At 37.8% G+C, this 17485-nt stretch overlaps 1 protein-coding gene across 1 annotated transcript in view; it reads left to right on the top strand.

Annotated features, from left to right (window-relative positions):
• stt3b (STT3 oligosaccharyltransferase complex catalytic subunit B) overlaps positions 1 to 17485 on the top strand; it is a 44252-nt gene that overhangs the window by 22667 nt on the left and 4100 nt on the right. The window contains exons 3-13 of the mRNA XM_051864451.1: positions 536 to 823; positions 1735 to 1800; positions 4141 to 4240; positions 8655 to 8753; positions 8935 to 9081; positions 10682 to 10730; positions 13319 to 13473; positions 15086 to 15297; positions 15934 to 16121; positions 16213 to 16384; positions 16551 to 16724. Coding sequence (XP_051720411.1) covers positions 536 to 823; positions 1735 to 1800; positions 4141 to 4240; positions 8655 to 8753; positions 8935 to 9081; positions 10682 to 10730; positions 13319 to 13473; positions 15086 to 15297; positions 15934 to 16121; positions 16213 to 16384; positions 16551 to 16724 — 1650 coding nt within the window. The remainder of the gene's footprint in view (positions 1 to 535; positions 824 to 1734; positions 1801 to 4140; positions 4241 to 8654; positions 8754 to 8934; positions 9082 to 10681; positions 10731 to 13318; positions 13474 to 15085; positions 15298 to 15933; positions 16122 to 16212; positions 16385 to 16550; positions 16725 to 17485) is intronic.

The raw sequence follows: 17485 nt of genomic DNA, 5'->3' as shown, positions 1-17485 counted from the left end.
ATGGGGTATTTCCTTTCTCACTGCAGTTTGGCTGCTAAATTCAGCTTCAGAAATGAAAACTGTCATCATTTACTCTCCCTCATGTTATTCCAAACCTTGTATGACTTTCTGTGGAACACAAGAAGATAGCCTTTTTTGAAGAATTGTTTTTGTTCTTACAATGAAAGTCAGTGGGGTACAAAACAACATTGGAGACCATTGACTTTAATTGTATGAAAAAAAACAAACAAAAAAAAAACAGACAATATATATATTTTTTTTTTTTCAAAAGAATTTTTGGGAGAACTGTATAAGATGACTGATTACTATACTCCTAAGGGTGTGCTTGAGCTAAACTTTTAATTATCTCTACGTCTTGGGGCCAATCGAATATTTAGGAATGTTTACAGGCTTTCTTACAGATCGTGATTTCATTGACAGGTAGTTTTTTCCCCCCCCCCTCTCTCTCTCTCAAATTGCTGCAGGCAAATTTCTTGTTGATCAATTTTGCATTCGATTGCATTTATTAGCAACTCCTATATCTCGTCTTTTGCAGGTGTATCCTGGTCTGATGGTGACGGCAGGCCTCATCCACTACATACTGAATCTGCTTCATGTGACTGTGCACATACGTGATGTTTGCGTGTTCCTGGCCCCCGTCTTCAGTGGCCTGACTGCCATTTCCACCTTCCTGTTGACACGGGAGCTGTGGAACCAGGGTGCCGGGCTGCTGGCGGCGTGTTTCATCGCCATTGTACCCGGCTACATTTCACGCTCTGTGGCCGGCTCGTTTGACAATGAGGGCATTGCCATTTTTGCCTTGCAGTTTACCTACTACTTATGGGTTAGTTGAATTAAAATGTCACAGTTTGTTTGTGTTTCTCTTTATTTTTTCTTTTTTTCTTTTTTTTTCTTCTTCCATCCAAACTATCAAGTTTAATGATGTGAAATGAATGATAATCATAAAAGTTGACACAACAGCTCACACAATCATCTTGAATCAATTGTTCATGAATCTGAATGTTTTGGTTTTGTTTTTTTGGTCAGATCTTTTCAATGAATCACTTAATTTGGTTCACAGAATTGGTCTGAATCTGGTTAATGAATCTGAATGTTTTTTCTGGTTGACTTTTGTCAGTTACAGCCATTCTCAAGCTAACCGCTCAATGGAAAAGTTAATTTCAGCCTGTTCATCTTTTTGTGATCAGCCTGATATCTATCGTGTGTGTGTGTGTGTGTGTGTGTGTGTGTGTGTAAGAAACAAATCAAGTGATTCATTGAATAGCTTAAATTTTAGCCTGTTCATAACACAAGGAGTCACAAGGACTTTTTTTAGTGTGTTTATAGTGTTTTAAGGTGCCCTTTGAGAAATGTTCTAAATGATATAAATCCATTTCAGAAACACTAGCGCTGTCCCACACAGTTGAAATGATGAATTAACCTTGACAGACATTCATCACGTTTTTTTCAGCTGAACGACGAGACAGCTGGAACGGATGCAGTGGCAGCATACTTTGTCTCTTTCGGCGCTGTGAATTTTTTTTCTTTTTTTTTTTTTTTGGCGCCCATCCCTTCTCTCTGGAGCTTGTTGTCAGCTGAGACGGCAAGGACTTTGCTGTCAAGCTTGACTTAAACATTGAATTTCCTTTTTCTCTTTCTTATCTTTGAGTGTTCCTCATCTTGGCTTTGTTTGAGGTGATGATATCGGACCCTTTGTTTGGGATTAGCAGAATTAAGTGTGTCCTCTCCACACAGGTGAAATCGGTGAAAACTGGCTCTGTTTTCTGGACCATCGGCTGCTGCCTCTCGTACTTTTACATGGTGAGTTTTCATTGGACTTTTTACCTTCAGTTGGTGTATTGCGTTTCATTTCTGATAATGGTACTTGGTAATACCACAGTAAAATACTCAGACAGCTTTTCCTGCCAATGCTTATAGGAAATTACACTAACTTTCATTGTTAATATTAAAAACAGTTGTGCTGCGTAATATTTTTGTGGACACAGTGATAGTTTTTTTTTTTTTTTTTTCATGATTTTTTTTTTTTTTTTTTTTTTTTTTTTGATGAATAGAAAGTTCATGCCTTTACTGTTACTTTGCTGAATAAAAGTGTTAATTTCTAAAAAGAAAAAATTCTTACTGACCACGAACTTATGAACGATAGTGTGTAGCGTGACAGTTGTAGTCCAATTTGGGATAAATGGTGATTCTTTGTGACTCATTTGAGTCGTTTTGACTGATTGAGCAAACTTTACTCACTCAAACTAAAACAGCTTATTTACTTAGTGAATCAGTTGGTGCACTTAGGAATTAACATTTGATTCACTCATTGAACTGCAAGTCATTACTTGGCGTTATCAGTTGAATCATAATATTTGTTTTACGTTAGGTTCATGAGACGTAAAACAGTGTAATTGCTATAAAATGTTGCGTAATATAAAATTAAAGAACCATAATCAAGTGAAATCATAATCTGAAACAGAATCATTAAATTCTTATGATTCCCATCTGTAGTGTTGGGGTGTTCTGGGTCTGGTTGCACATCTCCCTTGCTCTTTTTCAACCCATTAATGTGATATGTAAAATAAATGAATAAGCAAACAGCACCATCCATCATGCCACCCTGGTGGGGGCCATGCGCCAGTCGGTTATGAATATCAGCCATTTCTGAAACTTGAGATTCTTCCCCTGGAGGAAGGCACCGCTCATTAATAATGGAAGCCTACAGCCCTGCCCAGCCCCCAATAGTCTCTGGCTTTCCAAATGTGTTTATAAACATAAATGACACCAGTGCAATCTGAGCCATCTGCTCTATCAAGACCTTGGGGTCCAGCACAGTCCGAAACAGCCTAGAGGCGCTACCAGGGGCATGAGTTGAGAAAGGCTCTCTTGAGCGGGACATTCTAAGTGACCTAGAAAAGTGCAGAGGTTCCAAAGGCTGAGTGTGCTAATGGAATTTTCTCGTAAATGTGGTGTGTAATAGGGGGTGAAAGTCAGCAGGGACCTGGACGATATGTTATAACTTGGTCACGACACATTGCGTTTCTTTACCTTTAGTGTGTAGTTTATGAAAACTGGTTGTAATCTTTAACTCACTTGTTTCTCTTTCACACCATGTCTACACCATGAGCGGCACGACGTAATAAATGACAATAGAGACCATTGTAGTCATCAATACTGTCTACTCTGGTTGCGGCGCGAAACGATAAATCCCAGAATGGGTTCTATTTCTGACATACTCTAAGAGCTTGCGCTGCTTCTGACATGAATTTGCAGTTGTTGCGTCCATTGTAGATGGCCTCAAAGTGTTGTGACGTGACAATGATCGTGCCCGGTGTAGACACAGTGTTAGACTTTGGTGCTTTGGACGAGTATTTTCTAAACTTACAATGATGATAGATTTTGGTCAAAGATGAACACTGGTGTTGACCACTGTTATTTTACTCCGTTTTTGTCTTTTGTCAAATGTCCTTTTTAAATAGTTTTGTATTTTATTATTTTAATTTATTTAAATTCATTCATTGATTTTTAGTCAGTTTTTCTCTGACTCTAAACTCTTTACACCGTGTCTACGCCGGACGTGAGCAGCACGACATAACAAAAGACAATCTACACTGGATGTGGTGCGACAAATTCTCGTCAGTAAAGTTCTATTTCTGACGTACTTCAAGCACTCACGCTACTTCTGAGTTCTGACACAAAGAACAAATGATTTGCAACGATCGCTTTGTCGCATCTATTGTTGACAGCCTCAAGCTGTTGCGCGACGGCTGTCGTTAAGAGACAATGTAATATTTTTTTTGTCAGTGTCATACATGAATTTTTCAGTCACTGAGTAAAAATTGTACAGACTAAACTTAAACCAAACTTAAACTAAACTTCTTTTTTTTTTTTTTTTTTTGTGAACTTTTTTCATGTTTTTCTTCATAATGTGAATTAAACTTCATATACTTAACACCCAATACACCATAAACAAATTTTTTTTTGTTGTTGTTCTGGTAATGTGACCCCCTAAAATATCATTATAATTAGTATGCTGAAGTATTAGCTACTTATCTAAAAATATAACTTGATTCTTACCGTGAGAATGCTGATACAATATTGTGAGGTGAAATATTGCAATATTTGGAAGTGTGCAACATGATGTGTTTTATATTGCAGGTGTCAGCATGGGGAGGATACGTCTTCATCATCAACCTGATTCCCCTCCATGTTTTCGTGCTGCTCCTTATGCAGCGCTTCAGCAGGAGGCTTTACATCGGTGAGTCACCTGTGTTGTGTGTATGTTTGTGTGAGCGTCTCTGGTTCTTGTATGAAGTACACACTTCACCGCCCACACAATCACGCTGCGTAGTGTTTGTTCTCCGATACAATAACGAAGCGTGAACCTGCTTTTTCCCACTTGTTTTTGATTTGGACATGCAGAGACACTTGCGCAGTCGTGGTCGACTGCATGAGTCTATCTTCACATTGACAGCAGCATCAAGTTGACGTTGATGTTTAATGACACATTTTTCCCGCCCACTTTACTCTTGCCTTTCACAACCAATCACATAAGCAGCTGCTGTTCTGAGAATACATGGATCTTCATGTCGCAGAAAAAGCCTTTGGCTCCGCATCCGCAGTCTTAAACAGCAAAGCAACTTGCTAACTGTCAATTAGGACCTCTGCTAGCATGAATAAGCTTGCCACTTCTGCAAAGAGGAAAAAAAGACACCAGTACTTTTTTCCTTCAAGAACAAAGGGTAATTTTTGGAGTCCTCCTTTTGTCTTTGACAGATTATGCCACTTTTTTTTAAGTGGATGAATAATTGAAGGTGCAGTGTTTTTGTGAGTCTCCTGAGCGAGCACTCTGATAAAAGAATGAGGCCTTGTGCCACTGGGCTAATTTTGTTTAAATCTTTATTAGCCCCTCCCACTCTGCCGCAGCTGCCCTGTACGAAATGCGCTACTGATGGATGCTGGGTATTAGCTCAGTTCGTCTCTGTTTGAAAGTTCTTGCACTTGCCGCAGGTCCCACTACACATTTGCCATGGCCCGACTCCACATGGAGTATCACTGCCACCTCTCATAATAGATCATACTGATTAGATTAAGTAGCACTGCACTCGGTTTATGGGGACGGTGCCTGGACAAAGAACAGCAGTCATGTTCAGATGGATGGAGAATGGTGTAAAACCAGTGGGATCTGGTTATTGCATTTATGTTTCACCTTGTCGTCTCCTTCTAGAGTGACGTCTGCTTTGGTAGATGTCTGCTTTGGCAGTTTAATGACTGTTTAATGTATATTTTGCCCACAAAAATAGCAAGAACTGTCTGTAAATCATGTCTGAACTGATTGGCTAGGTGATACTTGATTTTCAAGGGTTTCCAAAGTTGATGTTCAAGGTTAATAACATCAAATCAAAATATATTCCGCGTTTTGATTGAGGCGCTTATTAACAAGTAAACTATAGGCGTTTTTTGACCGCAGGAACTTTTCCCAAAGAACTAGGGACTTTTGCGTGGTACTCCTTGTTTCGACTGCAGGAACCAGGGTCTAAATGAAGTTCCGGGTAAACATTTCCCCCTCAGAACGTTCCTGCTCGCAAGGTAGTACTTTTCAAAGTTCAGGAACTTCCGGGGGTGGGACTTGGGCGCTGAACATGCTGATTGGTTGAGTTCGCACAGCATTTTGATTGGTTAAAGGAACACTCCACTTTTTTTGAAAAAGGCTCATTTTCCAATTCCCCTAGAGTTAAACAGTTGAGTTTTACCGTTTTCGAATCCATTCAGCCGATCTCCGGGGTCTGGCAGTACCACTTTTAGCATAGCTCATTGAATCTGATGAGACCAATAGCTTCTTGCTCAAAAATGACCAAAGAGTTTTGATATTTTTCCTATTTAAAACTTGACTCTTCTGTAGTTACATCATGCTAACGGTGCTAACGGTCTAATCAGATTAGATTTAATTTGAGATTTGGACCAGATTTTAGTTAGATAATATGACTGTGAGAATCTAGCCACTTTCCCACTGCAGGAAGTAATGCACGCTTCAGGAACTTAAGAAGTTGTCCAACTTGTCAGAATAGTTTTGAAGTTTCCAAAAAGCACTTTGAGGTTATACAGAGAGATTGAGTTGCCAAAACGTCACCTTTCCATGTCTCATCTTAAAAACACAAAACCAATGTATCTAAAGAGAGTCCTCCATCATTGTCATTGGTATTGCTACTATTGTGTCATGCACAGAAACGACACACACTAGATTACATCACCAGATGGTTCCGTTATAGGTGCCAATGCAAGAGGGAAAAGTCTCTTCTGGTGTATAATTCCACTTCCAGGTAGTCGCTCACGTGGAGAACCAGAACTAGATGCTCAGAAAGCCCCGTTTGACTCTAGACCCTGTATATTACGTCACTAGTTAAATCAACACTTTTAATCGCTGTTCTTCTCCACCACCTTTTGAGAGTTTTTACACACAACACCCTGTCAGCTGTCCACGAATGAGGAAGTGTTTGTTTTGTGTCTGGAGGGCAAGGTGTGTATTGTCTCATTAGAGCATCCTGTTTTAGAGTGAAGGTGGTCCAGTTTGGCCCTTAATAGATGCTTCTCAAAGGCTGACAGCTCATACAGTCGCTCTGTCACAAGCGGCTTCGGTTTCCTCAACTGCGCAGCTGTATCGCCGTCTCTCATGTACACACACTCGTACCAGTGTGTTTTGGACCTCTCTTCTGACAGGCTGTTAACACCTGTCTCTCCGGTAGGGGTCCACTTCACGGAGCTGTCAGTCAAGTATCGCACAGGTGACAGACCGTTGCGATTTGTCATTCTTCTAGGAATGACTGTTCTCCGTCACTGGCGTGTCAGTGTTTTCTCTCCATTTTGTTTTTATCATGCAGTATTTGTCACTTTGGGTAATATGAAAGGACAGGTAGGAAATACCATAATAGCTGGTTTAGAAAGGGACGGATATATGTATATTGTGCACTAAGTAGCTTATTTGTTGATTTTTATGTGTCTGTTAAACACCCTCTTCCTTTTCTAAGTGGGCGTTTCTTGGTCCAAAATAAGATACAGTGTGGATCTTTGTTGAATTTTTTTCGTCTTTCAACTCTTACTTAACTGCTCTTGCATTGCTGGGACCGGAGCCCAGATTAGAGCGCATTCAGGGACATCCAAGCCCCCTCGTCTCCCCTCACAACCCGTACTGCTTCAGGAAGACCCACATACCACTGCTGCCATTAGACAAATGTAAATCCAGGACGAAACAGGACTGCACTGAATAGCTTCATTTCTGTTAGCAGCCATACTTTGCAAATTGTTGTGGTGCTTTAAAGAGTACTTCAAAAACCTTTTTTTCTTTCATTTACTTAGCAGACTCTTAGCAATTTGCAAATGGGGAAAATGCAATTAATTATAAGGAGCTAACAATATTAAGAGTGCCTCAGTGCAGGATTTGGAGCGTTTGCATCAGGAGAGAGCAAAGTGATACAAAACATGGTTATGAATTAAATATTACACTACTGTTCAAATGCTCACCAAAGCTGCTTGTATTTGATCAGAAATAAAGTAAAAACATTAATATTGAAAATATTACAACTTTTAATTCTTTTACATTTTAAAACATAAGAAAATAGAATTTTATTCCTGTGATGCAAAGCTGTATTTTCAGCAGCCACATGATCCAGTTTTCAGCGTCACATGATCCTTCAGAAATCATTCTAATATGCTGATTTGGTGCTCAAGAAACATTTCTTATCAATGTTGAAACCAGTTGTGCTGCTTAATATTTTTGTGGAAATTTGTGTACATTTTTCAGGATTATTTTATAAATAGAAAGTACGAAAGAACATTTATTTGAAATAGAAATCTTTTTGTAAATGTATATATATTTTACTGTCAGGTTTGATCATTGTAATGCATCCTTGCTGAATAAAACTATTTATTCCTTTCCAAAAAAATATCTTACTGACTCTCTTGAAATTTTGAATGGTTATGTACATTTATGCAATTAGCAGACACTTAAGTGACTTACAGTAGAGGAACATAATCAATTGGTCACAGGGATGAGGATGGTTCACTCAAGAAATGGAAGAAGAATGTACTGTTATTTACTCATGTTGTGCTAGACCTGCATGACTTGTTTCTGTGGAACAGAAAAGCAGATATTTTGAAGAATTGTGTTGGTTGCTCTTTTCCCTGCAGTTACGGTTAATGAAAGAATGAAAAAGCACAACAAAAGCTGACCTAATGCTCTATATTCCAAGTCTTCTGAAGCCATACATTAGCTTTATGTGAGGAACAGGCCAAGTCATTACTTTTTCAAGTCTTCAGAAAACTTGAAATAAAGTGCAGTTATCTAGGCCACTTTTATGGTGCTTTTGTGTCCCCTTTTTTTGAAGCTTGACAAACTCAACATCAGTCACCGTTCGTTGTAATTGCATGGAATACTGCGACTGGGACATTTTCTTCAGAATTACTCCTTTTGTGTTCCACTGAACAAAGTAAGTCCTGCGGGGTTGGAACGTAATGGTGGTGAGTCAATATTGACAGAATTTTCATTTTTAGGTGAACCATCCCTTTATGCTCACATAAGACGAGTTTTTTTTTTTTTTTTTTTTTTTTTTTGAGACGAGACACAATGACCATCTATGGCTATTCTCAGTTTCTTTCTCTGTTTCTCTTTATCTCAGCCTACAGCACCTTTTATATAGTGGGGTTGGTGCTGTCCATGCAGATCCCCTTCGTAGGCTTCCAGCCCATCAGGACGAGCGAGCACATGGCTGCTGCAGGTAAGACTGGTTTGCCTCCATTCTTCATTAACTGTTGCTGTTTTACACTAATTTAAGAGCAGCTCTCTCAACTCAAATCCATAAAGCCATGAGGGCGATCATTTGCATTGCATCCAATCAGCACTAATACTTCATGACCTTGTGTTGAGTATATGGGCTAATGGGGCATGTGTGTTTGCAGGTGTATTTGCGTTACTTCAGGCTTACGCCTTTCTGCAGTATCTGAAGGACAGACTGACCAGGCAGGAGTTCCAGACACTGTTCTTTCTGGGCGTTTCTCTGGCTGCGGGGGTGGTTTTCCTTACTGTTATTTACCTGACTTACACAGGTGAGTGCAAAAGGACCACAGCTGCATTTAATTTGAACAATTTAAAAGACTTTCAACTAAACTTAGACTTGGTTTAAATAGGTCTTTGCTTGGATATCAGTTAGGGGAGAGTGGGGTAAACTGCCACTTTTTACTAAAGTTATCCTTTTTGCAAGAAGTGAGAGAGGTAAATATTAATATTCTAACTTCAGACAATGGCAAACATCCTGAAATATAAGAAATATATTACATACAAACATGGCTTATGAAAAAAAGACAGCTTCACCCACATAACCTGGGTTTATTTCAAAATTTGTAATTCAGGAATATGTGAACTATTTATACTACCGTTTGGGGTCGTTACGATTTTTTTAATGTCTTATTCTCACCAAGGCTGCATTTATTTGATCAAAATACAGAAAAAAAAAAACACAAAAAAAAAAAAAAAAAAACAGTAATATTAGAAAATCTATTACAAAATTAATTTTAAATTTCAATGTTCAAATGTAATTTTTCCCTGTGATGCTGAATTTTCAGCATCATTACTCCAGTCTTCAGTGCCATATGATCCTTCAGAAAGCTTTCTAATATGCTGGGCTAATTTCTAAAATACTTGTTTTCATTATTATCAATGTTGAAAACTGATAATACAACAGTTACAACTATGTTGTAAACCGATTATGATGAGGCCTATATAAATATTTGGTTACATGTTAAAAATGATGCCCTGTTTGATAGAGTAAGGGTCTGGCACAGATTTATCCACTGACATATCTTACCCCACTCTGTATTGAAAGGTCAGAATTGTCACAGGAAGATTTTATTTTTTTTTATTTTTTTTTATTTTTTTTTTTTTTATGCCCTACTTTTTTTTGCAAGATTGTCAGTAAATAGATTGCACCATAATAAATTGTCGTCCTGCGTGACTGATTTGCAGAATAAAAAGCTGTTTTTTGTTTTTTTTTCCCAGCATGATATTAAAAAGGTTCATTGCTGTTTACTTGTCAAGTAGAGGACACAACGCTGATGGACTATGAAACACTTTTTTTTTTTTTTTTTTTTTTTTTTTTTTTTTTTTTTTTTTTGCAAGGCAACATATCACCCGCCTTGACATTCAGATAGCAATTTTTTTTTATATTTCGCCCTTCATCCAAACCAAACCCTCTTCAGTGAGGGAGCAAGAAAGAAAAAAAACATCCATGCCATCACATCCAATTCTCTGCCTTCTCACCTGAATACAGCGTGACTCCATGACCTCAGCCTCTTAACACCGCACCTCTGCCGGTATATATGGAGTCAGGGTGATTTGCTTGTATTCCCGTCGTACCCGAGGCTTTCATTAATCTTTCTGCTGCAGGTCCTCGTCTGCAGCAGGCCTCTGAGATCTCATTAAGCACTTCCCTCCGCTCGCCACACTGCTTTTCAAACCGAGCGCGGTCTCGCGGTGCAGATTAATTGAAAATGTTGCTGGCTATATGTGTGGTATTAAGGTTCACTGGATGTAGTCCAGGCTCATCAGCGCCTCAGAAGCTGCTTGAAAGTGCTCTTGAGTCAGTAATGGTCGGGCGGTTTGCATGCGCCTGTTTGTTTAATCACTCTGTTGTGTTTATGTGCTTTTCAGGGTACATTGCTCCTTGGAGTGGGCGTTTTTACTCTTTATGGGACACAGGGTAAGTATGCCTTATAGTTTACACTGCATACATTTTTTTTTTTTTTTGGTGCTCGGTCGTACAAGCGAGTTGCTAATATCTCATTAGCACACCCTGTTAAACGGCTTAACAACAAAAGAGCTGATTTTGTCACAGGCTCAAGCATGTAGCATGATTTATGTCTGTAAGCAGGTTCTTCAACTGGCTTGAATTATGTCTGAATAGCTGCCTTCAGTTGATATTCATTCACACCGCCAATGAAACCCTGCTGCTAGTGCACAAGCATGTGGTACTTTGCTGTTATGACAAATTGTAATTGTTATTTGCCTTGATATTGTAATCACATTTTTTGGGAGGGATTAATAGAATTTAGTTTAATCTTACAAAGGTTAAAAAAAAATGCCTAGGTCATATTTCACTCCAGAATCATACATTAAATAAATAAAAAATTTTGATAAATAGACTTTGGTTGAATCTCACAGTATTTATTTTAATTTAAAGGGTTAGTTCACCCAAAAATGAAAATAATGTCATTTATTACTCACCCTCATGTCGTTCTACACCCCTAAGACCTTCGTTCATCTTCGGAACACAAATTAAGATATTTTTGATGAAATCTGATGGCTCAGTGAGGCCTGCATTGAGAGCAGAGCCACCGAACCTCTCAAGATCCATAAAGGTATTAAAAACATATTTAAAACAGTTCATGTGAGTTCAGTGGTCCTACCTTAATATTATAAAGCGACGAGAATACTTTTTGTGCGGCAAAAAAACAAAATAACTTTATTCAACAATATGATGGCTCGTGATGGCTGATTTCAAAACACTGCTTCTGAGCTTTATGAATCTTTTGTTTTGAATTACTGATTCGGATCTCCTATCAAACGGCTAAACTGCTGAAATCACATGACTTTGGTGCTCCGAACCACTGATTCGATTCATAAAGCTCTGAAGCAGTGTTTTGAAATCGGCTATCATTAGATATTGTTGAAAAGTTATTTAGTTTTTTTGGTGCACAAAGTATTCTCGTTGCTTATAATATTAAGGTAGAACCAAACAGATTTCGCCCCCATTGACTACCATAGTATTAATTTTTCCTACTATGGTAGTCAATAGGGGAACGAGATCTGTTTGGTTGCCGACATTCTTCCAAATATCATCCTTTGTGTTCAGCAGAACTAAGAAATTCATAAAGGTTTGGAACTACTTGAGGGTGAGTAAATGATGACAGAATGTAACCCAAACAATTCCTCAGCAGACTTTAAGTCTCATACATTTACATTTAAATACTGGGCTGCATGTGATATTCTTTATGTAGGCTGCAGATCCAAAGAAGGTTAAATCCTGTGTGGTAATTTATTTGTGTTTAAGTAATGTATTGCTGTTTTATATATATTTAATATCTGTAGATCAAGACCTAAACAGTCACCTAAATGGTCAACTTCACATTGGCTCTCTTTGCAGCATGAAAAACTATGAATTTTAAAAATAACATATATACACAGGACGCTAACAATGCTAGAACATTCCCATCACATTGCAATCAAGCTGTCAGTGCTTGCAGTGTTTGAGCTCTGCAGTTCAGTGCAAGCTCTCATGAAGCGTTCTAGTTTTGTCACATCACTCACTTCTTGCAGTGTATATTGGGTGTTTCACCAAGTACGGTGAAAGTAAAAACTTTTCAGGACTCTAATTTGTGTATCACCACAAACAGAAGTGAAACAAATTATACAGCTGTGGACCAGACTTCTTCAAACATGCTCAATAGGACAGGTTGTCGTTACTGATAGGCGCTTCTTTCGTAGTCTTGGTTATTTATTTAATTATTTTGGCAGCCCTGTATGGCAATACATGTATGGCAATGTATGTACCTCTTTACCTTGCAGCCATAAAACCCATTTGCTTTTTGCCAGCTTCTTTTTGTTCTTTGCCCTCAGTGAAATGTCGCCCATCATAAATTCATAAATGTGTAACTCCCTCAATGCAGCAGCTCTGCAGGGAGACCCACAGTCCTGTCGAGCTCTCGCTGTGCGCAGTCAGCCATCTGCGCTGCAGTCCGCACAGATACGGAAGGTCAGGTCGCCAGATAATGATCAGAAGAACACTGATAGTCACCAAAATTGAGCGCAGTAATGCAGCAAAATTGAGAGGACGAACAGCAGCGCAACTCCACAGCAAACACCGTTTTCGCTTGTCCAAAGTCTTGACATTGTTTCACTTATTAGGTTCTGTTTCATTTCTTTTTACAAGGCAAACTTTAGTCCTTAGAGAGTGAAACTTTTTGTTTGGAGATGCTCTTCGCTGATATAAAATTGGCTTTATTCTAAGAGCTGTTTTGATATGGATTTTGTGGATGCTTTGCTTTTAAAACTGACACAATCCAGTGGAACTCTTTCTGAAACATTTCTGAGATGGGTTTTAAACTCAATATGTAATCAAAATTGAATTTATGGTGTGTGACTGTCTTCGTCATCTGCCGTCACCGGGGTTGTGCCAGCTTAGGTCATGCTAACCAAGAGCAAAATAGCTATTTAGGCGTTAATGTGACTTTCATTTGCAACATATTTACATAGTGAGTCAACAAAGCCCTCCTTGCCTGTTATCCACAGATACGCAAAGATCCACATCCCTATCATTGCATCAGTGTCAGAGCACCAGCCTACCACCTGGGTCTCCTTCTTCTTTGACCTGCACATCCTGGTCTGCACCTTCCCAGCAGGCCTCTGGTTCTGTATCAAGAACATCAATGATGAGCGAGTCTTTGGTGAGCAGCTCTAATGTCCTTGCATTCACCAGATGATGTGTCTGTATTCAGTTCGATTCATGTGGATTTGTACAGTGCTTTTCAAATAGTTTCAAAGCAGCTTTACAGAAAATGCATGTCTCAACTCTGATGCCTTGGCTTTCTTGTTGCTTTTATGATCCGTATCTGTCTTGACAGACTGTGACAGTTGATGTAACAAATATATTTATGTAATACATATTTCATTTAGTCAGTCAAAATCTGCTAAGGGGAAATAAAATGTAACAAATCATGTAAAAAATTATCATTTTTTTTATTGGAAAATTAAACATTTTCTTAAACTTTGATCATCTTTTAAACTGAGAAGATGGTGATCAAACTACATATTATAAAAATAACCTGTCAAGTTTATAATATTACATCAGCATATGAGAGTTAAATTGGATGACTTCATCTCAAGATCATCTCTTGCCAAAATTATGAAAAAAGTATTAAAAAAAAAAAATCAAGAATAGAAATCAGTCAAGAATAGAAAAGTAATGAAAATATTAAAATTAGGAATGTCAGAATCACAATGTGTAGTTTGTGTATAAAAAAAAATGGCCGTCAAAACCAACACACGTTGAACTGTGTTCACTAACCCGGCAAAGTTTTTCAATTGAATTGGCGTTTATTTTCTTTAGCATGCAGTGTGAAGTATTTCACTCAGTTCCCTGATCATTCAGATTCAATTTCAGCGGGTGAAGAACAAATTTATACTTGTGCACGTTATGCATTACGTACGTTATTGTCTCTGACAGACAGCTTTTTAAAGCCACTCAGGCCGCCATTTTCTCCCTTTTCTTGGAAAGCGATGACACATTCAAAACATCTGGTAGTGTGAGTTTTCCAGGAAATTCGTGTACTCCCTGGACCTCTGCTTCTCGTAAATACTACCGTGTATTGTGCATGATGTTGTGATGTTCAAATGAAATGGATTTGAACCAAGGTGTGGGAACCCTGTCTTTGATATTTTTATACAAATTAGATTTCTCCCACTAACTTTGGAATAATATTGAACCTTTGTTTATAAAAATGCCTGAAAATAAGGATCTATAAAATTCAAAATATAAGAAATGTTTTCAGGGTATATTCTTGATATGCCACTTGTTTTTCTGTAAAAACAAAAAAAAAACAAAAAAAAAAAACCTTGATTTTGAGCCTCCAGAAGTGGGACTAAAGATCCATGTGCTTATTTCTGCCAGCAGGCTGTTTATTCGGAGCAATTTTAACTTGTGGTGATTGTATCCTGTTTGTATCTGAGAACACTCACTGCTATTTGAATGTCTGCTATGAGTATTTCCATTTGTAGAGGCGCTTGAGAACAGAATGCATTGAATTAGTCTCAGTCCCCAGAAGAGATTGTTTTATTTTTCAATGGCTGTCATGGTGTTCTTGAAGTCTTTCACTAGAATAAACAATGAGAACTTGAACAGACGACATGTTGCTACACGTTTAAAGGCCTACTTCCGTGTTTTTTGATTTCTCTCTGGAGTTATCCAGTACAGAACTATAAACACTACACTAGTTAATTAACTGCAGTGCTGCATTGTCTACTGGAATCATAACTGATGTTTTCTCCATCGCCCCCTAGTGGCTCTATACGCCATCAGCGCGGTGTACTTTGCTGGTGTGATGGTGCGTCTGATGCTGACACTCACCCCAGTGGTGTGCATGCTGTCAGCCATCGCCTTCTCCAGTGTGTTCGAGCACTACCTGGGTGATGACATGAAGCGTGAGAACCCTCCGGCCGAGGACAGCAGTGATGAGGATGACAAGAGGAATCAGGGGAACCTCTATGATAAGGTGAGTGAAGGGTCAAAGGTCAGGCTAAGGACCCTCTAAGTGGATAAAATGTCACAGTATAGCAGTATTATGTATTTTATATATTTTTATATATATATATATATATATATATATATATATATATATATATATATATATATATATATATATATATATATATATATATATAATAGCTAATATTATTGAAAATTAATAGAAATAATAATAATTACATCTATAATTATTTTCATTTTGACATATTTCATAATGTGCCCCCAATTTTCAATTGATTTACTTCAATTAAAGGTAAGATTATAAATTTGTTTTAATAAATGATATATATATATATATTGCAGTATCTTATGTAACTATTTAATAACTAGTATTTTAAATTGAATAACATTTTATTATTAATGTTTATTGTTATTATTGTTATTATTATTATTATTTATTATTATTATTATTATTATTATTATAACAACTGTAGTTATTTTTGTTAGTTTGAGATCAAATGCTACACCCCTATTGAATACCCTGTGTTGGTTTATAGGAACTACTTTGTTGTTACAGAAAACAGAATGGTGATTTGTGGGTAGCTTGTTTGTAGCTTATCTGCGTTCAGTCTGATCTAATTGATGTGTCCGTGTGCATTTGCAGGCCGGCAAAGTCCGAAAGCACGTGTCAGAGCAGGACCGGCCAGAAGAGGGTTTGGGCCCCAACATCAAAAGCATCGTTACCATGTTAATGCTGATGCTCTTGATGATGTTTGCGGTGCACTGCACGTGGGTCACCAGCAACGCCTACTCCAGTCCCAGCGTAGTGCTGGCATCATACAACCATGATGGGTAAGAGCACCTTCATGTGGCCTTTTTCTTGTTTGAAATAAGAAATATCGGAGTTATTGATTTTTCTTCATTAATTTATAATTGCTTCTAGATCACGCAACATTCTGGATGATTTCCGTGAAGCGTATTACTGGCTCAGGCAGAATACAGATGAACACGCTCGAGTCATGTCCTGGTGGGACTACGGATATCAGATCGCCGGCATGGCCAACCGCACCACGCTGGTGGACAACAACACGTGGAATAACAGCCACATAGCACTGGTGAGGGCAGCCATTACAATGGGGTCTGATTTGCTATAATTTAAGAGTAAATCTGAACTTTTTCTAGAACAACAAGAAATGAACAGATTTGACTTCGTATCAGTGCTTTGTCTCTGTAGTGCCATCTTGAGGACACTGAAAGACGTATATTCTGTTCCTTCTGCAGGTCGGTAAAGCCATGTCCTCCAATGAGAGTGCAGCCTATGAGATTATGAAGTCCTTGGATGTGGATTACGTTCTGATCATCTTTGGGGGAGTGATTGGATACTCAGGCGACGACATTAATAAGTTCCTGTGGATGGTGCGCATCGCTGAGGGGGAGCACCCTAAAGATATCCGGGTCAGTGTCAATGTCAATCCTGGCTTTTGTATGTCCAGTGTGCTATGTTTGAATTCTTTATAGATTAGGGATGGGCAATTTTTTTACAATTTATAATTTTTCCCCCTCAGAATAGTATGTAAAGTTAAGGGAATTAGATGATTTATTGCATTATTGAATTTGTGTAATAAATGAAAAAGATTAGGGATGGGCAGAATTGGTGACTTGTTTGAATCAAACAATAATGAATATTTTATAATTATAGCACACCAGACATCTCATAAAATGTCTAATCATAGATTAGATTAGGGATGGGCAATTATAATGTTCTTTTAATTAATTTATATTTTAACAATTTATAAATTTCTTTTAGTATATTGTTTTTTATATAGTTTTTATTTTTGCTTCATTTCCTTTTTGGGAATTGTTTTATTGTATTGAATTTGTATATGGAAGAAAGAATAGGGATCAGCAGGAATGGTATCTAGTCTGAAAAAAGAATGTCATCAACTAGTTTAAGCTTTTCATTTAGTTATTTTTAAAATATTGAAGTACAATATTTCACAATTATTTTATTAGACTGATATTTTAAATCCATCAAAAGTTTTTTTTTTTTTTTTTTTTTTTTTTTTTTAATCTAAGGGGCCGTTTACACAACATTGTTTTCAAATAAAAAAAATGTATGCGTTTTGGCTGTTCATTTACACGACAATGGCGTTTTGGGGGCCTGAAAATGTAAACTTTTGAAAATGGGTTTTCAAAGTTCAAGTTTTTGAAAACTA

This window comes from Ctenopharyngodon idella, chromosome 16 (assembly GCF_019924925.1).
Source record: "Ctenopharyngodon idella isolate HZGC_01 chromosome 16, HZGC01, whole genome shotgun sequence".
NCBI lineage: Eukaryota > Metazoa > Chordata > Actinopteri > Cypriniformes > Xenocyprididae > Ctenopharyngodon > Ctenopharyngodon idella.
The sequence above is the reverse complement of the archived record's forward strand: the minus strand, read 5'-3'. Positions and strand labels throughout refer to the sequence as shown.